Source organism: Chiroxiphia lanceolata, chromosome 30, assembly GCF_009829145.1.
Source record: "Chiroxiphia lanceolata isolate bChiLan1 chromosome 30, bChiLan1.pri, whole genome shotgun sequence".
In the NCBI taxonomy this organism is placed as follows: Eukaryota; Metazoa; Chordata; class Aves; order Passeriformes; family Pipridae; genus Chiroxiphia; species Chiroxiphia lanceolata.
Window position 1 is genome coordinate 1,452,211 of NC_045666.1, and position 22,735 is coordinate 1,474,945.

Consider the following 22,735-nt stretch of genomic DNA (forward strand, 5'->3'; position numbering starts at 1 on the left):
TTATTCCCACATAGTGTTGTGTTTATTCCCACATGGTGTTGGTGTGTTTATTCCCACATGGTGTTGGTGTGTTTATTCCCACATGGTGTTGGTGTGTTTATTCCCACATGGACAGTGTTGGTGTGTTTATTCCCACACAACCAGTGCCTGGTTGCCCCAGCACTGATGGCTGAGGGGGCTTGGACTGTGTCCCCCCCTCCCCAAACCTCCCTCCCACCCCAGTGTTTCCCAGTGACCTGTTCACTGAAGGGTCTCCATTTGTGCAGCTGGGGGGGATGTGAGTAGGAATTTTGCTGGGGGGAAACCCCTGGAAAGGCTTCTGAGCTCAGGCAGGAGTTTTCCCCTGCCTGCTGGAGACAAAACTGATGGGTTTTAAATGTTTTAACTCCTCAGGGAACGTCCGGGCCCGATCCCACCACGGTGTACGTGGACCTGAAGTCCTTGAGGCATGACAGGTACAGTGAGTTCATTAAATCAATTTAACAGCTGTATAAAGTGCTGTGAGGGTGCTGAGCTCTCACACTGCTCTGGAGATTTCCACAATTTTAATCCTGACAAGGTTTTCTTTCCTTTCAGAGTCCGTCTGGTGGAACGAGGAGCTCCACAGAGCCTCTTGCTTTCCGAGTCTGGGAAGGTAATTCCACGTCTTTATCCAGAGCCACAGCACAGGGAAGTTGGGAACCACACATTTCTTACAGCCCTGAGAAGGATAATCCTGTGGCAAGGCTTGGGAAGGGCTTGGTTACACTGTTCCTCTGGAAAATCAGTTGGATTTATAATGAAGTAATGATTAAGGAGCGTGTTTTGCTGAAACTGGTGGGAGAATTGGTTCTGTTTGCAGTAAATGAACCAAATCAGAGAATGAAATTAGGTTGGAAAAGACCTCTGAGATCATGGAGTCCACATCAGAAGTGGGGGCTGTGGGATCCTTGAAATCAGCCTGTATTTGGGATTTACTGTCGCTCCCTCATGGATTAACACAAAGAGGTTTTCCAATATTTTTGTAACTGAATTCTTCAAAATCGAGGTCCAGCAACATGTCCAGGCCCAGAATGCCCTCCCTGTGTGGCCCTTGAGCCATGGAATCCATCCACACCCTGATCCTGCCTCACTGGACCTGTCCTGGCGTGTTTTATCCCTGCTCATGGTGGCTGTGGGTGAAATCCTGCCCTGAATGAATGTGTTTTATTGTGCCTGAAGGATAATCCAGCAGGGATTACACATTCCTTCTTGTGCTCCTTAGATTCTGCCTGGAGTCAAAGTGGTCATTGTCAACCCGGAGACAAAAGGGCCTCTGGGAGATTCCCACCTTGGGGAGGTAAGTGGAGATTTTGCTCCTTGGGGACCTTCTCCTGCTGCTCCTTGGGCTCTTCTGTGCTGAATTCTGAAGCTGCTGGGGGACAGTTTGGAGCTGTGACACTCACAGGCCTTTGTAAGCTGAATTACTGCTGGAGCTCTCAGAATTTGGGTGTTATTTCACTGCCCGGTCGAAAGAAAAAACCCACTAGAAAGGAAAGCTTATTCCACTCTAAATCTTGCAAACTGGCTCCCAAATAATCTAATTTACATTTGGCTTTCTTTATCTTGATTACACACCAGTGTATTTGTCTGTGTTGGCAGATTATTATCAAATTTTGGACTTGACACGTTAAAAATCCTCAGTTTGTTTACTCAGCGAGTCCTGAGAGTAGATCTGCAAGGTGCATTATTGAGATAATAAAGGACAACAGAGGATATTTGGAGGTCTGACCTAAAGGAATGGGGGTTTTTTTGGTCTGAAAAATTGTGGATAAAAAGGGAACCTTCGCCTCGGAGCTTCCTGGCTCAGGAACAGTGTGGCCAACAGGGCCAGGGAAGTGATTCTGCCCCTGGACTCAGCACTGGTGAGGCCACCCCTGGAGTGCTGTGTCCAGTTCTGGGCCCTCAGCTCAGGAAGGACATTGAGGGGCTGGAGCAGGTCCAGAGGAGAGCAACGAGGCTGGAGAAGGGACTGGAGCACAATTCCCATGAGGAGAGGCTGAGGGAGCTGGGGGGGCTCAGCCTGGAGAAGAGGAGGCTCAGGGGAGACCTCCTCACTCTCTGCAACTCCCTGACAGGAGGGGGGAGCCAGGGGGGGTTGGTCCCTTTTCCCATCAGCAAGACAAGAGGGCTGGGGCTGAAGCTGTGCCAGGGGAGGGTTAGGTTGGAGATTGGGAAGAATTTCTTTGCAGAGAGGGTGCTCAGCCCTTGGAATGGGCTGCCCAGGGAGGGGGTGGATTCTCCATCCCTGGAGGTTTTTAAGATGAGACTGGATGTGGCATCAGTGCCATGGGCTGGGAACCACGGCGGGGTTGGATCAAGGGTTGGACTTGGTGATCTGGGAGGTCTCTTCCAACCCAGCTGATTCCATGATTCTATGATTCTCTGATTCTGTCATTCTGTCATTCTATGATTCTGTGATTCTGTGATTCCATGATTCTGTGATTCTCTGATTCTGTGATTCAATGATTCTGTGATTCTGTGATTCTATGATTCTGTGATTCCATGATTCTATGATTCAATGATTCTGTGATTCTGTGATTCAATGATTCTGTGATTCTGTGATTCCATGATTCTGTGATTCCATGATTCTGTGATTCCATGATTCTGTGATTCCATGATTCTGTGATTCTGTGATTCCATGATTCTATGATTCTGTGATTCCATGATTCTGTGATTCTGTGATTCCATGATTCTGTGATTCCATGATTCTGTGATTCTCTGATTCTATGATTCTGTGATTCTGTGATTCCATGATTCCACGATTCTCACCCGCTCCACGTCAGCGCTCGTGGTTCCTGGGGGTGACTGTTGTCCCCTCCCTGCACAGATCTGGGTGAACAGCCCCCACACAGCCAGTGGTTACTACACCATCTACGACAACGAGACCCTCCAGGCCGACCACTTCAACACCCGCCTGAGCTTCGGGGACGCGGCGCAGACGCTCTGGGCCCGCACCGGTTACCTGGGCTTCGTGCGGCGCACCGAGCTCACGGCGGCCAGCGGAGGTGGGGAGGCACCCTGGGGGCTCTGGGGGACACATCTCCAGGACAGGGCCATCCAGAGGGGCCTGGATGAGCTCAAGAAGTGGCCCTCAGGGAGCTCGGGGGGGTTTAGTAAGACAAATGTTGGCGCCGCAGCCGGGTCGGGGCGACCGCCGGTGTCGGGGAGGAGCTGATGGAGAAGGATGTGGGGAGAGGATGGACGTGGCCTAGAGAGCCCCTCCTGTGCTGGGGGATTCTGCCCCTCTGCTGAGACCCCCCCCGCAGAGCTGCCTCCAGCAGGGGAACAGCACAGGGAGGGATGTGGAGCTGCTGGAGAGAGTCCAGAGGCACCGGGATGATCAGAGGGATGGAGCAGCTCTGCCAGGGGGAAAGGCTGGAAAATTGGGATTGTTCAGCCTGGAGAAGGGAAGGCTTTGGGGTGACCTCACTGTGGCCTTCCAGGACCTGAAGGGAACCTGCAGGAAAGATGGAGAGAGATTGTTTCCAAGGGAGTGCCAGGACAAGGGGGAATGGCTTCAAACCGCCAGCAGATTTTAGATGGGATTTTGGGAAGAAATTCCTCTCTGTGAGGGTGGTGAGGCCCTGGAATGCATTTCCCAGAGGATGCCCCATCCCTGGAAGTGTCCCAGGCCAGGTTGGAGCAACCTGGGCTAGTGAAAGGTGTCCCTGCCCATGGCAGGGGGGTGGAACTGGATGATCTTTAAGGCCCCTTCCCACCCAAACCATTCCATGATTCTTTGGCCTGTAGCAGACACTCTGTTTTACCTGAATCCCAACCCTTCCAGCTGTTTTCCCTCTCTCCCCAGAGCGCCACGACGCCCTGTACGTGGTGGGAGCCCTGGATGAGACTCTGGAGCTGCGGGGGCTGCGCTACCACCCCATCGACATCGAGACCTCGGTGTCCCGGACCCACAGGAGCATTGCTGAATGGTAACACAGCCCCCCACGGGAGGGCTGGGCTCCTCCTGGCCCAGCTGGAATGCAGCAGTTTAGGCAAAGGTGCAGGGTTTAATCAGGAAAAAAACCAGGGAAATTCGGATTTTTTTTCTGTTGGGAAATTCGGATTTTTTTTCTGTTGGGAAATTCAGATTTACCTGCGTTGCCCTTGGCCGGTCACGCACCTGATTTCCACACAGAACAGACTCGGTGTTTTCTCACAAGCCTCAGTATTGAATAGAAATGCTGATTTGCTGCTTTGGGGGGTAAAGAGCCACTTCTCAGTCGGCGGCAGCAGCGTTGTTGTGTCACACGGGTGGTGCTGAGGTGGCTCTGAACTGGTCTTTGACACGTCAGGGCCGGGTCACCTCGGGGTCAGGTTGGAAATGCAGCCCAGAGCAGGTGGGAGACTCCACCTGAGGATAATCAGCTGGAAACTTTGGGGTCTTTGTGACGATAACCGGGCGTTGTTCTGTTGGTTTTCCTTTGCCCTCCCAGCGCCGTGTTCACCTGGACCAACCTGCTGGTGGTGGTGGTGGAGCTGTGTGGCTGCGAGCAGGAGGCTCTGGATTTAGTCCCTCTGGTGACCAACGTGGTCCTGGAAGAGCATTACCTGATCGTGGGAGTGGTGGTGGTGGTGGATCCCGGGGTCATTCCCATCAATTCCCGAGGCGAGAAGCAGCGGATGCACCTCCGGGACAGTTTCCTGGCCGACCAGCTGGACCCCATTTACGTGGCCTACAACATGTGATGGCAGGAGCTGCAGGAGCCCAGAAGGACCAGGGTGGTGATGGAAGTGAAGCTGGTGAAATTACTAATACTTGACCTACAGGTTGAGGTTGCTGCCACCGTTCCCTCCCTCCCTCCCGGCCCCAGGGAGCGGAGGGAATTTGGGAGGCAACTGGCAAACCTTTGTAACAGTTTACTGAACACATGAGCTTTAGAGAAATGCAAAGTGGAAAAGTGTGTGAGCTACAAAACCCCCAAGGCCTTTACAGTAGTGTTACTTTTTCATCCGTTGTACATATTTGTATTTTTATCTAATCCCGGGGTAGGATTCTATAAGGGGAGGGTTTATTTAGTTAAGATAATAAACTATTAAGAAAAAGGGTCATCAGAGTTCTGCAGTTCCCTGCTCCATGATCTCCTTTGCATCTGGAGCCGTTCATCCCCTGGGATCACACAACTTATTGACAATTGTGCCATGACCAAATCAATAACGTACGGAATCGAAGAGTTACTTATTCATAGAGAGATTTCTGGAATTTAAAAAAAAAAAAAGAATTTTGCCTATATTTTAAATATGTAAATATTATTATACATAATTCACTTAGATAGAAAATTAACTTGGCTAATGAGGACAGCTGAAGGTTGATGTTTTTAAGGACAGGTGACTTTTGTGGTCCTCAGCATCCTGGCATTGGCTTAGACACAATGTGAGACGCTCCCACCTTCCACAGGTTTCTGATTTCATTTGTCTCTTCATTCTGGCCAGAAGTGTGTCAGAGCATGTAGAACCTTTGATATTAAGGCACATCTTTCTCCAAGAGATGAATTTAAAACGTGGAACTGGGGAGAAATGGCAATGCAAGTCCCGAATCCTGAACTGGAACGATGCAGCCTCTGCCTCATCCTCTGGCTCCAGGTGTGGGAAGGAAAAACATTCCTTAGGTGGACACACAGGTGACTGCCCTGCTTGTGCCATCCATGACTCCTTCCATCCCCAGGAAATACTGTAAATAGGCTTTAATAAAACTGGGAGCAAACAGCCCATCTTCCCTCAGAGCATTCCCTGGAAAGAACAGGAGAATCCTGAGTCGGATGCAATTTTTATTTTACGGGGGGCAGAGCAACTGTGGCAAACACAGCGTTCAACAACGCTGTGCAAACTGCTCTCCCAGCCTTCCACCTCCTGGGTCAGCTCCAAAGTTAGGGAATGGGAAGAAAGAGAAGCCTTAGAGCAGCAGGTACAAGCTTTTCCTGCTGGGAAGCCCTTCCACGGAGCCGGTGGTTGAGCTTTGACTCAAAAAAATGACCTTTTCCGTTTTAACACTTCATCTTTCAAAAGCAATTACATTCCTCTGGGTGCTAAAATATGATTTTGGAAGCCTTGGGGGCTGCTGCCAGATCCTGCAACAGGGTTTTTTTTTTTTGAGTCCCACGTGGTATATACAGTGTAAATATAAAACTTTTCAGACGTTCCAGATACCTCATGCAAAGTTTTTAGGCCGTTTTTAAAAAGGTTCGTGGTGTGGACTCGGAAGATCCTGTGGCAGTTCCTGGAGCAGGACCCGGTGGATCCGTGGGCAAAGCCCAGCCATGTCCTGGAAAAAAACAAAAAAAGCTCCTGCTGCATCCTGGTAGTTTCCTCACCGAAAGAAACAGGAGCTTTAAAAAAAAAAAAAAAAACTCAGAGAAGAAGTTTGAAAGTATATTTTTGAAAAAAAATAAAAATAAAAAATAATAAATATTTGGTGGGGAAATAGCTTTAGGAACTGGAAGTTTTCTGGCAGGTCTGGGCTGAAGGTTCTTTGCAAACACTTCGGTTCAGGGGGGGCACGTTTTGGAACCTTTTCTGTGTTTTCCACAGTGTCAGCAGAATAGGCACCAAACCTTTAATGTGTTTAGTTTTAACAAATTGACCACAGAGTGGGGACAGTGACAGGGGGAAACTGTGACTAACACAGTTGGTCCTGCAGCTTGTTTTGGGTGTAAAGTGCACAAAGGTGGTTCTCCCTTTTCAGCCAGAAAATTCCTGTTACCCCGTGTTCTGTGTCACCATTTTTGTGTTTCTTGCACAGCCCAGGCCTGGCCGAGCAGCTTCACTCCAATGTGACCTTTCCAGGGAAAATTCTGGTGGTCTTGGACCTTTTCCTTTACTCAAAAGCTTTAGTTAAAATTGTTTCAGCAAATGCTTTTTGTCCCCTGGAGTGGATTTTAAGTCCAAGTCCGGGATTGTCATTTATTTTTCCTCGTGTTCCTTCACAAACGAAACAATGTGTGTGTGAATTCCAGGAGAGATTCCCAAGTGTGGTAGGTGGCCTTCCCAAAATGGCATTTTTGAATGAGACTGGATTCATTTGATCTCGTTTTCCCTTTATTTTTTCCTTTGGATGGGCACCGATGGCTTTTTATGCCTCGGGGGCTTTTCTCTTGCAATTCCCTGGGTGCTCCAAGTCTTCCTTCCAGCACGTTCCACTTCTCTGGGCTGGAGAACTGCAGGATGCAGGGAACATTCCAGGGACATGGAGCAGCTGCTCAGTTTGGCTTCCCTGGGTGCTCTGTCCCTGTTTTGGCACAGTGGGAAGCAAAGTGCTGGAGAGGAGGAAGGATGGAGCCGGGACTCCGGAATCCCCAAATTCTTCCTCCGGCTCCACGAGCTTTCCACGGGTCATTCCACTCCTTCCATTCCTTCCTCTGTGATTTTTCCATATGGGAACAAAACAAGATCCTTCACTCCAGACATTGGCAGGGGCAGGGCTGGGTGCTTTTCCCCCCCAAAACAGCCTCTCCCCCCTGGTTTGACCTCCCAGCTCCTGGAGTTGCACAGGGCACATTTTTCCTTCCTCTTGTCCATCAGATTCCAAGCTTAGCAACTGCAGTGAAACTGAAAAACTGGGAATTCTTCCCACTGGACTAAACTAGTTTGTATGTCTCACTGTTTCTGGATCTTCCCTGAGCAAACTGTGTGGGAACAGGTCGGTTTTATCCTCTTCTGTTGGAATTTGCACTTCATTTCTGGTTTAAATCAACGGAATTCAGCTGTTTCCTACTAACTGCTCTAAAATAAGGTTGTAAAAACCGGATCAATTTTAGCCCTAGGTGCATTTGTTTTCCTTTAATTTCTGTCAACCTCTTTCCCATTGTCCAATCCAGACTCCGGCGTTTCTGTAATTATGTATAAAGGTTTTATTTATTTAAAATTAGCTTAGTTACATTTTTAAATTTAACACCTGGCTGGACAGTGTCCCATTAACGCATTGATTGTGTTTCCTTTGTCTTGTGTTAATAAATATTGATGCCTGGTTGCTCGTTTAGTCCTTCAAGAGGCTGTTTCCATGAAGGAGTTTTTGGTTTTTTTAAGGAGTGGAATGTGGGTTAATGTTGATCCTGGGGAGAGGGAGAACTTGTGAGTGTTTTATGTTTTGTTCATTGTATTGAGAGGGGTCTGAGCCATGAGGGAGTGAAGGGCTGGATGGGTGTCCTGGACCTGCAGCTTTGTGAATGCGATTTTTTGGGAATCAGAGCTGGGGAAGGGGCTGGAGAACTTCTGAGGGAGCTGGGGGGGCTCAGCCTGGAGAAAAGGAGGCTCAAGGGGAACCTTGTCGCTCTCCACAGCTCCCTGATGGGGTTGGAGCCGGGTGGGATCGGGCTCTGCTCCCAGGGAATGAGGGATGGGATGAGAGGGAACGGCCTCAAGCTGTGCCAGGGGAGGGTCAGGCTGGAGTTTAGGGGAAATTTCTTCGTGGAAGGGGTTGTCGGGCCTTGGCAGGGGCTGCCCAGGGAGGTTTGGAGTCCCCTCCATCCCTGGAGGTGTCCAAGGAAGGCCTGGAAGTGGCACTCAGTGCTCTGGGCTGGGGGACAAGGTGGGCATCGGGCACAGGCTGGACTCGGTGTAAAACCCGCCCGCGCCGCCCTTTGCCCGCGCATTGGGCGCGGTAAGCCCCGCGGCGAGGGCTGGGAACACCGGGAATATCGGGAACATCGGGAATATCGTGATTTCCCCCGCGGCGACCGCGCTCCCGCCCTCCCTGCGCCACCCGGGCCGCGGGGGGGCGCTGTTGCCGCGGCGCGCCGCTCCGCCGCGCGCTCTCTATGGTGGGGCCGGGCGGGGCCGGCGCTCAGGCGGCCGCTCTCGCCCGGCGCGCGCGCGCTCCGCGCCGCTGGCGCTCTATGGCGGGGGCCCCTGGGCGCGCTCTCTATGGTCGCGGCCCGTCCCCCCCCCCGCCGGCGCCGCTTCGCTGAGGCGGGACCGGGCCGGGGCCGGGACCGGGATCCGGCGGCTCCGGCGCTCCCCACGCGCGGCCCCGCGGGGCTCTGAGGTAAGCGCGGGCTTGCGGAGGCCGCCCCGTCCCCCTTTCGGCCCGCCCGCCCCTTTACCCCCCCTTCCCCCCCCCACCCGCCCCGCGGCGGCCGTGACGGGACGGGCACAGGCCGCGGCCTCGGCCCGGCGGATCCCGCGGGGAGCTCCGGCCGCGGCCGGGCCTGAGGCGCTGCCCCGCGGCCTGGCGCTGCTGCCGGGGCCGGGCCAGCTGCGCCCGGGGCTGTGTGGGGGAGAAAAGGGGTCTGGGGGTGACGAGGGGTCCCCCCGCTTCCCCCGCCCCGGGCCCCGTTCCCCCCCATTCCCGCTCCCCCTCCCTGTTCCGCGCCTTGGGAGGGGGGCTCTGAGCGTGACGAGGGGACCCCCCAGACCCGCTTTCCCCCGGGGGTGGGGGTTTAAAAGGGGATCCCCCGGTGCCCCCCGGCCCCGGTCGGTCCCGGGCAGCTTGTGACAAACCGCTGGTTGCGACAAACAGGAGCTTTATCGCTCATTAACCCGCCGTTTAATTAATGGCCGCCGGTACCTGTTTTCCCAGGATTTTGCCCCAAACCGCGCTGGGGAGCCCCGGCTCCAGCGCTCGGGGAGGATGTCAGTGCTCTCGGGGGGATTTTCCTCTCCCAACCCATCGGGTCCCCGGTGCCGATGGAATATTGAGGATTTTGGGCTGCAGCTTTTGTGTCTGAAGCTCCTGTCAGGGATGTTCCTGTACGGGCTGGGGGGGGGGGAGTGGAAGAAAACACACGTGCAGAGCGCTCCTGGAGTTTTAAGGAATATCTCTGCGTGTTTGTGGAATGGGCTCCAGGGCTTTGAACCCGCAGTTCTGACAGTTTTCTGGATGAACGAAATTTCCCCAAGCGTCTTAATTGCAAAATTAGGTAAAAAAAAAAATCTTTTCACTGCCGAAAGCAGCTGATTTTAAGGCACTGAAGAACCCCAAATTTTCCCAGATTGCTTCAGTATCATTTAAAAAAAAAAACCCTTCTAAATCCCTTTGAGCAATTTGTAAATGTCGGAATTTGTCTCCTTTCACTGAGTATTTGAGAACAAATGCCGTGTCCAATATTCTTTGACTTCTGACTTCATAAAGCCTTTAAAAATATGATTAATTGGCCGTTACAATATTTCAGGGGTGAAACATCGTTTAGGACCCTTCCTCTGCTCGATTTAAAAGGGCAAAGCAAGCACTTGGTTTCTTCCTCTGGTGCTCTTTGTAGCATTTTAGGGAATTCAGGGAATTAGTGGAAGTTGTGGGAATGAGGCATTTTGGGTGTTTCTGGGGGGTTTGGGTGGTGGGTCACCCTGAGAACTGTGGGATTTTGGGGGTGTCTGTGAGCTTTGGGGTGAGAAATGGAACGTGCCCACGATGAACTGTGACATTCCTGCTTCTGTTTGAAATCCTTGGCTGGAGGGAGATGATGCCCAGAACTCTGGGAGTCCTTGAAGTCCTTTCATGAGCTGCTGTTGGAGAATCCTCTCAGTTAAATGACTTTTGAGGTGTAGCTACCTGCAGACTTTGGCTTTACTCTGAAAAGCATCACCTGTACCTGTGTGACTGTAAAAAAGTGGGGTTTGTCCACATTGGGGCAATAATTGGATAATAAACCCTCCTACCAGGGCTCTGTGACAGGTAAAACTCTTCCTTCACCCCAAAGAGAGCAGCTCTTTCATCTCAATAAATCCAAATTCAGCTCTTGGAGGAGTTTTACCTGTGACTGTGCTCAGGGATTTCCCTTTTTGGTGCTTCTTGTCAGAGCTCGAGACCTGCAGGTTGAGGTTTTTCCCTGGAGCTGCTGGATGCCAGTTGCTGTCTCAGGTGCTCACAGGAGGAATTTCCAATAGGAAATTCCCGGTTTTCCAGCTGAATAGGTTGTTTTAGCAAGGTAAAGGCACTGAGAGACTGTCACATCCCCGGAGGGTGTGAGGTGCAGGGGGAATTCCCACCTTGTTGCAACCCTTGCTGAGTCTTCTCCTGAACACTGTTGTGCTCAAATAGATTGATGTTGGATGAATGATTAAATATTGCAGAGCAAGCAGAGATGGAGTCAGCTCAAAAACCCACATTTTTGATGGGAAGTGCTTTATCTTTTATTCCTGTAAAGCAGAACTTCACACCCATGAGAGACAGAGATGAGCAAACCCTCTGTGCTCCCTCCCCGGGGCGCTGCTTTTGGGTGCTTTTGTCGGTTTCACTGTTTCTTGCAGACTTGGTTTGAGTCTTTTCGTGGGACAGCAAGGCAGAGAAAGCAGTGACAGAGGGAGGGGAGGGCAGGCTGTGGTTTGGCACTACAGAAATGAACAGGGGGGGCTTTTTGGGGCACTGGAAATTTGTTGTCACTTTTTTGCTGCTGCTGGATTTCGGTTTGAGGGGCCCCCGGTGGGTGCAAAGGTAGATTTTTATTTTTTTTTCCCTTATAAAAGCTAAAGCTGCATTAGAGAACAGACAAAGCTGTGTCCCCTGCACGTGTCTGTCATTAATTCTGCTCCTCATTTTGATGTGGTTGATGTTTGCAGCCACGAGGACGTCGGGAGGCTGCATCATGTGCTGGGGAGGATTTGGTCTGTGCTGTAAAGGACACATGGAATCACAGAGTCCTGGAATAGTTTGGGTTGGGAGGGACCTTAAAGATCATCTCATTCCCACCCCCTGCCATGGGCAGGGACACCTCCCACTATTCCAGGTTGCTCCAACCTGGCCTTGGACACTCCCAGGGATGGGGCAGCCACAGCTTCTCTGGGCAACCTGTGCCAGGGCCTCCCCACCCTCCCAGGGAGGAATTTCTTCCCAAAATCCCTCCTAACCCTGCCCTCTGGCAGTTTGAACCCATTCCCCCTTGTCCTGGCACTCCCTTGGAAATAGTCTCTCTCCCCCTTTCCTGCAGGTTCCCTTCAGGTCCTGAAAGGCCACAACGAGGTCACCCCAAAACCTTCCCTTCTCCAGGCCGAACAATCCCAGCTCTCCAGCCTTTCCCCCTGGCAGAGCTGCTCCATCAACGTTTCTTGTGTCACCCAAGCACTGGTTTTGTCCCTCCAAAGCCCTGATTTAGTTCCTGACCCGGGGGAGTCCCAGGTGGGACCCCTGGCAGCCGAGGCTGCAGGAGCAGGACTCTCTCTGCTCTCGGTTGCCTTTTCCCCCTCGGAGCGTTCGCTGCGGTTCAGCTCAGCAGGGAAAAAATCAGTGACTCACATTTCCACAGAAAGAAATGTAATTTCCAGTCTCATAGCAACTGTCCTTTCAACACTTTCAAACCTTCTGTGACAAAATGTTTAACGCTCGCCCATCAGCTTTTTAATGCTCCAGGCTGGGTCCGCCCACTCCCCCCAGCTGAAACCTGCACTTGTGCATCCCTGAATCCCCCAATATCTGAGGGGGGGAGGTGCTGGCAAGACGTTGAACAGTTAAATATAAAATCTTAGACATGAGAGAGGTGTTGGTGACTGCATTACATGGAGACAGAGTGACTCTGGCAGGGCTTAAAATTCAAAATGTGCTCTCTCTCTCTCTCCGCTTCGGTTTGAATCCCTGGTTTGTTTTTGTACACCTTCAGATGGTTTAAAATAGGTTTGGCTATAAAACCTTCTGGGAAATTCTCTTGCTTAGAGCAAGATATTCTTCAGTATAAAGAATCTCGGTTTTCTTCCTGGATCTTCCTTCCCACTGCCAGAGGGACAGGGTTGGGTGGGATATTGGGAAGAAATTCCCCCCTGGGAGGGTGGGGAGGCCCTGACAGGGGTTACCCAGAGAAGCTGTGGCTGCCCTATCCCTGGAAGTGTCCAAAGCCAGGCTGGAGCAACCTGGAATAGTGGCACAGGGGTGGAATGAGATGATCTTTAAGATCCCTCCCACCTGGTTAACTGGATTTCCCTGGTTTTCCCCCAGCTAGGATGGAAGAGGTGCACAAGGGCAGCAGCAGCAGCTCCGTGACACCGTCCCAGCCCTCGGCCGTACAAGGTACAACCCTCCAGGCAGCTCAGCTCTCTCATATTGCTCAACAGGTAAAGCCTGGGCCACGTCTCAGCAAACATTTCAGGGCCTTCAGAGCCACTTTTTTATGTGCCACAAACCGTGGGTTCGTTCTTAGAAGCGCACGGAGAAGAAAAACCGGGAAGAGGTCGAGAAAAACGCGTTTGTTTGTTGGTGAACGATGTCAAATGAAGGGGAAAGTGTTAAAAAAGTTGATTTTGGGGGCTTGTACAGTGCAGGAGTGCAGCCCAGAGTTGGGGTTAGGCGACCACGGGAGCTGCTCAGGAATAAATCAAGGGCCTGGTTTCATTTTTTTGCTCAGGAAAAGCATTTTCAGCTCCTTTTGTAGTAACAGCAATCCTGGGTGTGCTCAGCACCATGGAAACACTTGGATTTTAGCCCAGCATGAACATATTCAATATAATAAATCACATGAAGTTGGAAATGTGAGATTCTTCCTCCAAGGTGACATCCCTGTCAGAGCTTTAACCCGAACCCCTCAGGATTCAGCTTTTGCTGCACCTGAGAGTGAATCCTTCCAGGAGGGTTTTCCTGGGAAACAGAAACGTTTTGCAACTCATCCAGTGTGGAGGCAATTGGTATTTTGATGCCAAATTTGGATTTAAGAGAGGAGAGAATATCAGCAGGTCTCCTGGGGTTTGTTTCCAGGCTGGTTTTATGCTGGTTTTATATAAAGTTCTGAATGTCCCTTAATACTGTGATTTATGATACAAAAGTAGCCCGAAGTGGAAATTCAGCTGTGTGAGTGTTAATGATCCCTTCATCTTCTCCTGTACTTCAGATTAATAGAGGTAGTGAAGAGATTTGGTGAGGAAACTGGTTATTTGCTTAGAGTCAACTTGAATTATTTTTTGGTTTGTGAACATGTGAACGATATCAGTTGAATTAAAGTGCAAGGATTTATCTGAGTTCAGTGTCAAAACTACAAACCCTCCAGGAAGTTTGCATCTTTTTAATCTTAATACGTGACACATAATGTGACACATTTGATTTCCCCCAACCAAAGGGAAGAAAAACCTGTTTCCTATGTAAGTACTGTCTCAAAACTGTTGCATCTTTAAAGGTACTTTTGTGACTTAATTAGAATTAAAAGAAGCTTCTGGCAGCTCTCCCCCAGCTGCACCTCCTGAGCCCCCTGGCACGGAGGTTTCACTGCTGGGTTTGGCTCTGTTGTAGATGTCTCTGTGAGGTTCTGCTCCTGTTTCACTGCTGGGTTTGACTCTGTTGTAGATGTCTCTGTGAGGTTCTGCTCCTGTTTCACTGCTGGGTTTGGCTCTGTTGTAGATGTCTCTCCGAGGTTCTGCTCCCCTGACGGTCGTTCAGCTTCCAGGAGAGCAAGTCCAGGTGCAGGGAGTGATCCAGACAGCCCAGTCCTCCTCGGTGATCCACTCCCCTCAGGTGCAGACCGTGCAGGTAACTCCAGCAGGGCTCTCCAACCCCAAACCTCAGCACTTCTGTGGGTGAGAAGATGTGCAAAGGCTTGTCTGACCCTCAGGGCAGCCTTTGTGCCCCGTGAGAGGCAGAGAGGGATCCAGGGACAATCCTGTGGAGCACAACATCCCTCCTTTGGGCTGGAAATGACTTGTGGTGCTGGACTCACCTTTGGAGTTCAAAATAAACATTTAACCTTTGTTAACAAAGGCCTCCCTTTGTTAACAAACCCAGCCCACGGCTCTGGAGTTGTGCCTTGGCAGACAGGGAACTGGTCCCCAAAGGAGGGGAGTAACAGAATAATTAAAAATTGGATTCAGATGAGTCTTTGGGAAAGGTGGGCCTGAGCGAAGGGCTGAGCTGCTGCTCGCTCGCCTCGTGAGCTCTGTGACTCCCTCTCAGAGGTGCCCAAGTCTCTGCTTGTGCCTCTTACTCACTTGCCACGTGATTGTTGTGAGTCACTTCCGAGAGAGGTGCCCGGGGAGTTCCAGGGAGGCTGTTCCTGCTCCATTCAGTCCCTGCTGCAGAGCCCTCAGGGCACTGGAGTTGCACTGGGAAGCCACTGCCCTGGCAGCGGGGGCGAGGGAGGAGCTGCCCTAAAACACAGGAATTTGTCCCTGATCCTTGTCCCACACTCCTCACACCACGCTGAACTGATAAACCATGGGAAGCAAAGCTGGCAGGGATTGTCAGCTGCCACTGCTGGAAATCAGAGCAGGGAGAGGAGAACACGTGTGGCTCCTGGAAGCAGTGGAGCCTCTGCCTCAGTCGGTTTTTGGTGCTCGTGTCTCTCTTAATCCCATTCCTTTTCCTTCCCCCTCCTGCAGGGTCCCACTGACTGGATTCTTTCCTCTTTTTTTCCCCCCATGTTATTTATGAACATTGTGGCCTTGTTGGGGGGAAAACCAAGTACAACATGAGCAGGTTTTTTTTGCCTGCTGATCGTGGGCTGCTCTGTCTGTCTCTGCAGCTCAGTGGGAAAGGCTTTTCCCAGAGCTCTGTGCATTCCTCTGGACTCTGCTGCTGGCACACAGATAAGAACAGATAAATATTTTCCTCACTAATAAGGAGCATCAGAGACAAAATAACACTTCAAGCACACAGTAGAATAAAGAAAGTTGTAGACAGTACTTGGCACATTTACTCCCTGATACGCTGCCGCCTCAAACATTATTTTCCTTGGACTCGTGTTCTCAACACCAAACTCCACTGCTGCTCTGCCTACATAAACATCTGTGTTTGTCTCTGTGCATCACTGGTGTTCCTGTTCCCTCTCCCACCAGGTCTCTTCCTTGTCTGAGAGTGAGGATTCCCAGGACTCCTCAGACAGCATTGGCTCCTCGCAGAAGGCTCGAGGCATCTTGGCTCGTCGCCCCTCGTACCGGTACTGATGAGCTGGGACACACCTGGGGTTTCTCTTTGAAACCAAGAGAGGGGCTCCTTTCAGTGCTTTCACACACACTGTCCACCCCCAAGTTGTCTCCTTCACCTTGGAACACGCAGAGGGTCTGTTCATGCACTGAACACCCTGAGCTGACAGAGGAAACTTTGGCTCCTCTGACTGGAGCTGGGCCTCAGCACGATGTCGTGCAGGGGAAAATGTGCATCAGCTGGGATTTTACTCACTTGTATCATTTTGCTGAAAGTGGGGAGTGTAGCCAAATGTCAAACTCTTTTTTTTTTTTTCCACAGAAAAATTTTGAAAGATCTTTCCTCTGAAGACACACGGGACAGAAAAGGAGATGAGGAAAGTCCCGGGGTCTCCACTGTCACCTCCATGTCCGTTCCCACACCCATCTACCAGACAAGCACTGGACAGTACAGTATGTTACCCAAAATACCTACACAGTTTTGATTCAACTGGCCTCAAAATATACAGGTTTTGTTATATATTTGATTAAGATGAAACTCAAAAGTTGGTTATTATCTAGCAGTCAGTGGAGTTAGTACATAGAAATAACTGGTATCTAAGACCTCAGATAAACTCAGTGCTTTGTAATCTTAATTTTTGCACATTCAGACATTTAAGGCTGTTGGTGTGAAGCACACAGCAGTGTTCTGTGCTGGATTTAACCCAAAATGTCAGCTCAGTGAAGACACCAATATATCTATATATCTGTATATATATATATATCTCATAGGCCACACCAAAAGGTTCCTGTGGTATGAGGGAGGCAGCAAAAAATTAGGATTTGTCCCTTTGATGTCATCACCTGGTATTCACTGTGCTCCACACCTGCTCCAGCACGTGGAGCTCCTCCTCTCCATCCTCTGAGCTGAGGGTTTGTGCTTCAGGGGTCGTTTTCCTTCACTGGGGGCTCCAAGAGACCTGGAGAGGGACTTTTGGCGAGGAGCGATGGGACAAGGGGTCCTGGCTTCCACCTGGAAGAGGGCAAGGTTAGATGGGATACTGGGAAGCATTTCCTCCCTGTGAGGGTGCTGAGGCAGTGGAATGCTCTTCCTGGAGGTGTCCAAGGCCAGGTTGGACGGGGCTTGGAGCCACCTGGTCCAGCAGAAGGTTTCCCTGGGAGTGGAACGAGACGATCTTTAAGGTCCTTTCCACCCCGCCCGTTCCATGATTCCATGATTTACCTGTGTTTCCCACTGCTCAGCTCCCAACCCTGTGTTTCCCACTGCTCAGCTCCCAGCCCTGTTTCACACTGCTCAGCTCCCAGCCCTGTTTCACACTGCTCAGCTCCCAACCCTGCTGTCCTGTCCCTTCCCCGCAGTTGCCATCGCGGCCAACGGGCTGCAGCTGGCGGGGCCGGGCTCGGACGGGGTGCAGGGGCTGCAGGCCCTGACCATGGCCAACGCCGGCGGCTCCCAGCCCGCCCCCACCATCCTGCAGTACGCCCAGACCTCGGACGGGCAGCAGATCCTGGTGCCCAGCAACCAGGTGGTGGTGCAGAGTGAGTACCCCTGGGGTCACCCCCTTTGGTGTCCCATTGTCCCCTCCTAATGTTACCTCGTGTCTGGTGTCCCCAGCTGTCCCCTCCTAACGTGTCCCCGTGTCTGATGTCCCATTGTCCCCTCCTAACACTGCCCTGTTTGGTGTCCCGTTCCCTCCTAACGCTGCCCCGTTTCTGCTGTCCCCTCCTAACGTGTCCCCATGTCTGGTGTCCCACTGTCCCCTCCTAATGCTGGCCCATGTCTGGTGTCCCATTGTCCCCTCCTAACACTGCCCTATTTGGTGTCCCCAGCTGTCCCCTCCTAACGCTACCCCCTTTCTGCTGTCCCCTCCTAATGCTGCCCCATGTCTGGTGTCCAGTTGTCCCCTCCTAACACTGCCCTGTTTGGTGTCCCACTGTCTCCTCCTAACACTGCTCTATTGGGTGTCCCATTCCCTCCTAACACTGCCCCATTTGGTGTCCCACTGTCCTCTCCTAACGTTGCCCCATTTCTGGTGTCCCACTGTCCCCTCCTAACGATGCCCCATTTCTGGTGTCCCGTTGTCCCCTCCTAACATTGCCCCATGTCTGGTGTCCCACTGTCCCCTCCTAACACTGCCCCGTTTGGTGTCCCACTGTCCCCTCCTAACGCTGCCTGTTTCTGGTGTCCCACTGTCCCCTCCTAACACTGCCCCATTTGGTGTCCCACTGTCCCCTCCTAACACTGCCCTATTGGGTGTCCCATTGTCCCCTCCTAACATTGCCCCATTTCTGGTGTCCCATTGTCCCGCTGCCCCGTTTCTGGTGTCCCATTCCCTCCTAACGCTGCCCTGTTTGGTGTCCCACTGTCCCCTCCTAACACTGCCCCGTTTCTGGTGTGCCCAGCTGCCTCTGGAGACATGCAGACGTACCAGATCCGCACCACGCCCACCACGTCCTCGCTGCCCCAGACGGTGGTGATGACGTCCCCCGTGACTCTGACGTCGCAGTCGAGCAAGACGGACGACCCGCAGCTCAAACGGGAGATCCGGCTCATGAAGAACAGGTACGGGGCTGCCCCTGGGCTGCTCGGCTTGGGGAGGTCCTTGTGCTGAAACCACGGAATTCCCGAGGCTGGAAAAGCCCTCCAGGACCGTCGAGTCCACCCTGTGCCCGATGCCCGCCTTGTCCCACTGAGTGCCACATCCAGGCCTTCCTTGGACACCTCCAGGGGTGGGGACTCCTCCAAACCTCCCTGGGCAGCCCCTGCCAACGCTGCAGGTTGGCTGCAGTGTGTGTCACCACATCCTGCTGAATTTCCTGCTCTCCCCCTCTCTGGGTTTTAGGAACTGGCTGGAGGGCCGGGCCCAGAGAGTGGTGGTGAATGGTGCTGTATCCAGTTGGGATCTGGTCACTTAGTGGTGTCCCCCAGGGATCAGTGTTGGGCCCAGTTCTGTTTAATATATTTACTGATGATTTAGATGAGGGGATTGAGTCCATCATCAGCAAATTTGCAGATGACACCAAGCTGGGGCGGAGTGTGGATCAGCTGGGAGGCAGGAGGGCTCTGCAGAGGGACCTGGAGGGGTTGGAGAGTTGGGCTGATTCCAAGGGGATGAGGTTCAACCAGGCCAAGGGCCGGGTCCTGCACTTTGGCCACAACAACCCCCGGGGACAGAGGGGCTGGAGAGCAGCCAGGCAGGAAGGGAACTGGGATTTGGGATGGACAGGGAGCTGAACAGGAGCCAGAGTGTGCCCAGGGGGACAAGAGGGCCAATGGATCCTGGCCTGGCTCAGGAACAGTGTGGCCAACAGGGCCAAGGAAGTGATTCTGCCCCTGGACTCAGCACTGGTGAGGCCACCCCTGGAGTGCTGTGTCCAGTTCTGGGCCCTCAGCTCAGGAAGGACGTTGAGGGGCTGGAGCAGGTGCAGAGGAGAGCAACGAGGCTGGGGAAGGGACTGGAGCACAATTCCCATGAGGAGAGGCTGAGGGAGCTGGGGGGGCTCAGCCTGGAGAAGAGGAGGCTCAGGGGAGACCTCCTCACTCTCTGCAACTCCCTGACAGGAGGGGGGAGCCAGGGGGGGGGTTGGTCCCTTTTCCCATCAGCAAGACAAGAGGGCTGGGGCTGAAGCTGTGCCAGGGGAGGTTTAGGTTGGAGATTGGGAAGAATTTCTTTGCAGAGAGGGTGCTCAGCCATTGGAATGGGCTGCCCAGGGAGGGGGTGGATTCTCCATCCCTGGAGGTGTTTAAGGACAGACTGGATGTGGCATCAGTGCCATGGGCTGGGAACCACGGCGGGGCTGGATCGAGGGTTGGACTGGATGATCTGGGAGGTCCCTTCCAACCCGGCTGATTCTGGGATTCTGTGATTCCTGGGGCACTTGTGGGTTGGTTTTGTTCCTCCCTGCAGTTGGACTCTCTCAGAACTGTAACACCCCGAGGACAGACACAGCCCTGAGATGAACAATCCTGCCTGTGTGTTGCAGGGAAGCTGCCCGGGAATGCCGGAGGAAGAAGAAGGAGTATGTGAAATGTCTGGAAAATCGAGTGGCAGTCCTGGAAAACCAGAACAAAACTCTAATTGAAGAACTAAAAACTTTGAAAGATCTTTACTGTCATAAAAGTGTGTAAGAAAAGAAGGTAAAAGCCTTTGGGGACTGGTGAAATTTCAGAGGAGAAATTTTTTTTTATACTGAATTTTTTAAACTAGATGAAAGGTCAAAAATGAAACTTTTCTACCTAGATTTCACAGCTCAAAGACTCTATAGATTTTATTTACAACGTGTTGGTGACAAAGTACAAAAAGAGGAAACAAGAAAACCTCACCAAAATTCCTGCTGGCACAACTGGAAACTGATAAAAGTCAAGATCGCAGCTGCAGTGGAAGGACAGTCACGTGTGACGAGGCAGGTGATGAGAGTTTCTTTGAGAATTCCTACCAGTGCCTCTAATAATGGAGGCAAAATTTGGTTCCAGTGAAAACGTGGATGAAATGGAATCCTTGCCATAGCTGACATTATTAGTAACATTTATAACCAGTGTATGTTTTGATTTCTTACTCTTTTTCAATCCTTTTTCCTTCAGTTACTTGTCTGTAAATATTTTTATTTTAACCTGTAAGTTGGTATTTACAGGTGCAGGTGGTAACTTTGCTCGAGGTATAAATTATGTTTTTCCTCTTTCTCAGATGGCAGTTTAAAAAAGTTGGGATGATTTTTATCCATGTTTGCTGTGTTTTATCAGATTTGGGAAAAGGATCTGCAGAAGGCAGCAAGAGGCCTGGAAATGTCTGAGGCACAGGAAACTGGGCTGATTTTCCCCAGACAATTCAACACATCCCTGATTTTAAAGCACAGTGTGGAGGGACAAGGACTGATGACAAAAGTCCTGAGGAATTTCTGAAATTAAAACTTCTTGGAAGTTTAATTTCACAGGAGTTTGTTCTTAGTTCTGGGCAATGAGAAACATCAATCATTGAAAATTAAATTGTGTTACAATTAAACACTCAGTGGCTGGGGATTCTCCTGGACTTTGGAACATGAAACCAAATAGAAGAGAAACCATGAAGTAAAAAAAATGGAAGATCTATACCAAAGGGTTACGAGGTTCTAGTTTCTGGGTTATTGCTGGAAGTAGTGCAAAATTACCATTTCCAGCCTAATTTTGTAAGGTAGGAACTATTTTGCAAAGTGAGGGTGTCTTTGTAAGCAAATATTCTATTGCAAACAGGGAGATGGTTGGTATATTTTGTAGCTGAATTGTGATCTTTACAAAACCTGAAATTGAGTTTCTATACGTATTTTGACAGTTTATATATTTCATTTTAGTAACCAAATGAAATATTTTGTGAACCAGATTTTCAAGGATATATTTTTATGGATAGTACAAAGTCAAATGAGATCCTCTTTGGTGTAGGAGATATTTGAAATAATTTTGTATGTCTGTGGGCAACCTGCAAAATAAAAGGATCCTAAAGAGTATTGGGGGGGGGGAAAAGAATAAAAAAATAAAGAAATCAGGGCTTTTTACTCCCCACAGTTGACAGTATCTGCACATTAGATCTGATTGTGCCGGAGGGTTCAGTTTGTACACTTTTAATTTGTTTCAGGTGAAAATTAAGTGTTTGACGTGATCAGGACTCTTTTGGGGGGGGAATCTCCGTTCTTGGAGATCCCCAGAGCCATCTGGGGAGGACATGGACCTGGGCAGGATGTGACCCTGGGCAGGTTCTGACCTTGGGCAGGTTGTGACCCTGGGCAGGATGTGACCCTGGGAAGGTTGTGACCCTGGGAAGGTTGTGACCCTGGGAAGGTTGTGACCTGGGCAGGTTGTGACCCTGGGAAGGTTGTGACCCTGGGAAGGTTGTGACCTGGGCAGGATGTGACCCTGGGCAGGATGTGACCCTGGGCAGGATGTGACCCTTGGTAGGATGTGACCCCAGGCAGGTTCTGACCCTGGGCAGGTTCTGACCCTGGGCAGGTTCTGACCCTTGGCAGGTTCTGACCCCGGGCAGGATGTGACCCTTGGCAGGTTGTGACTTTGGGCAGGTTCTGACCCTGAGTAGGATGTGACCCTGGGCAGGACGTGACCCTGGGCAGGACGTGACCTTGGGCAGGTTGTGACCCTTGGACAGGTTCTGACCCTGGGCAGGTTCTGACCCTGGGCAGGATGTGGCCCTTGGCAGGTTGTGGCCCTTGGCAGGTTGTGGCCCTTGGCAGGATGTGACCCCGGGCAGGTTGTGACCCCAGGCAGGTTGTGACCCTGGGCAGGTTCTGACCCTGGGCAGGTGCTGTAGGTGACCCCCCTGAGCAGGGGGTGGGACAGGAGGACCCCCAGAGTCCTGTCCCCTCTGTCCCATTCCAGGGTGGCTCTGGGAACGAGACCCTCCGTGTCTGCAGCGCTTTTGCATGAGTAACAACCCCCCATTTCCATAGCTGGGATCGAATCCCAATCCTGCTTCCAGTTCTGTCAGCAGGAATTGCACTGTGGGCTGTGCTGTCCCAAGCTGTTAGAGCTCCCTGTGTGTCGTGCTCGCTCGGATCCGGGTGGAATTCCAAGCTGTGCTCCCTCCCTGGATGTGTGATGCTTATCCCATGGTCAGTCAGGATTTTTGATTTTTTTACTCCTTTGGGAATTAATGGACTTGTAGCAAGCAGAGCTCTTTGCCATGAGGAGTCTGCATTCCACGATCTCCTGGTTAGTGGGTCATAAAAGGGGTTTTTTTCCTGGAGTTTTTAAATCTCTGGTTGTTCTGGACACGAGTCCTGAGGTGTTTCCTTCAGGCCAGGCTGGAGTTGACTCCTGGTTGCCACCCTGCCAGAAAAGAGCTTTTTGGCACATCAGAAACAAGGTTGGGAAAGTCCTGACCTGAGGGAGCTGCTCCTGGAGAGGTGTCAGTGCCTCCTGTTTGTTTGGTGGAATTTCAGGACAAACGAACAGCCTGGAGTGTGAACC

General features: G+C 51.4%; 2 protein-coding genes across 6 annotated transcripts in view; both read left to right on the top strand.

Moving 5' to 3' along the window:
• Positions 1 to 8,002, top strand: part of DIP2B (disco interacting protein 2 homolog B) — a 68,643-nt gene extending 60,641 nt beyond the window's left edge. For 3 of the 4 annotated variants that reach the window (XM_032713409.1, XM_032713412.1, XM_032713410.1), the window contains 6 exons: positions 394 to 455; positions 577 to 634; positions 1,244 to 1,318; positions 2,849 to 3,026; positions 3,830 to 3,953; positions 4,458 to 7,984. In XM_032713409.1, coding sequence (XP_032569300.1) covers positions 394 to 455; positions 577 to 634; positions 1,244 to 1,318; positions 2,849 to 3,026; positions 3,830 to 3,953; positions 4,458 to 4,710 — 750 coding nt within the window. In that variant the 3' untranslated portion in view covers positions 4,711 to 7,984. Of the gene's footprint in view, positions 1 to 393; positions 456 to 576; positions 635 to 1,243; positions 1,319 to 2,848; positions 3,027 to 3,829; positions 3,954 to 4,457 lie in introns of all 4 variants that reach the window. The other variant, XM_032713408.1, reaches the window with a different exon arrangement.
• An 898-nt stretch (positions 8,003 to 8,900) lies between these two features.
• ATF1 (activating transcription factor 1) lies at positions 8,901 to 21,270 on the top strand. Of its 2 annotated transcripts, XM_032713421.1 has the most exons (9): positions 8,901 to 9,001; positions 12,878 to 12,993; positions 14,267 to 14,395; positions 15,697 to 15,797; positions 16,106 to 16,236; positions 17,143 to 17,322; positions 18,187 to 18,346; positions 19,768 to 19,921; positions 20,025 to 21,270. In XM_032713421.1, the coding sequence occupies exons 2-8, from the start codon at positions 12,883 to 12,885 to the stop codon at positions 19,910 to 19,912; spliced, it is 957 nt and encodes a 318-aa protein (XP_032569312.1). In that variant the 5' UTR covers positions 8,901 to 9,001; positions 12,878 to 12,882; the 3' UTR covers positions 19,913 to 19,921; positions 20,025 to 21,270. The 2 variants fall into 2 exon arrangements, with proteins under 2 accessions (XP_032569312.1, XP_032569313.1); XM_032713422.1 differs by lacking the exon at positions 8,901 to 9,001 and having other exon boundaries at positions 12,878 to 12,949; positions 19,768 to 21,270.
• Positions 21,271 to 22,735: the final 1,465 nt, after the last annotated feature.

Bases quoted from the DNA above. Each gene is read 5' to 3' on its own strand.
- ATF1 (XM_032713421.1), top strand. From the start codon at position 12,883: ATGGAAGAGGTGCACAAGGGCAGCAGCAGCAGCTCCGTGACACCGTCC. The intron at 12,994-14,266 runs GTAAAGCCTGGG...GCTCTGTTGTAG, and splicing joins TCTCTCATATTGCTCAACAG to ATGTCTCTCCGAGGTTCTGC. The intron at 18,347-19,767 runs GTACGGGGCTGC...TGTGTGTTGCAG, and splicing joins ATCCGGCTCATGAAGAACAG to GGAAGCTGCCCGGGAATGCC.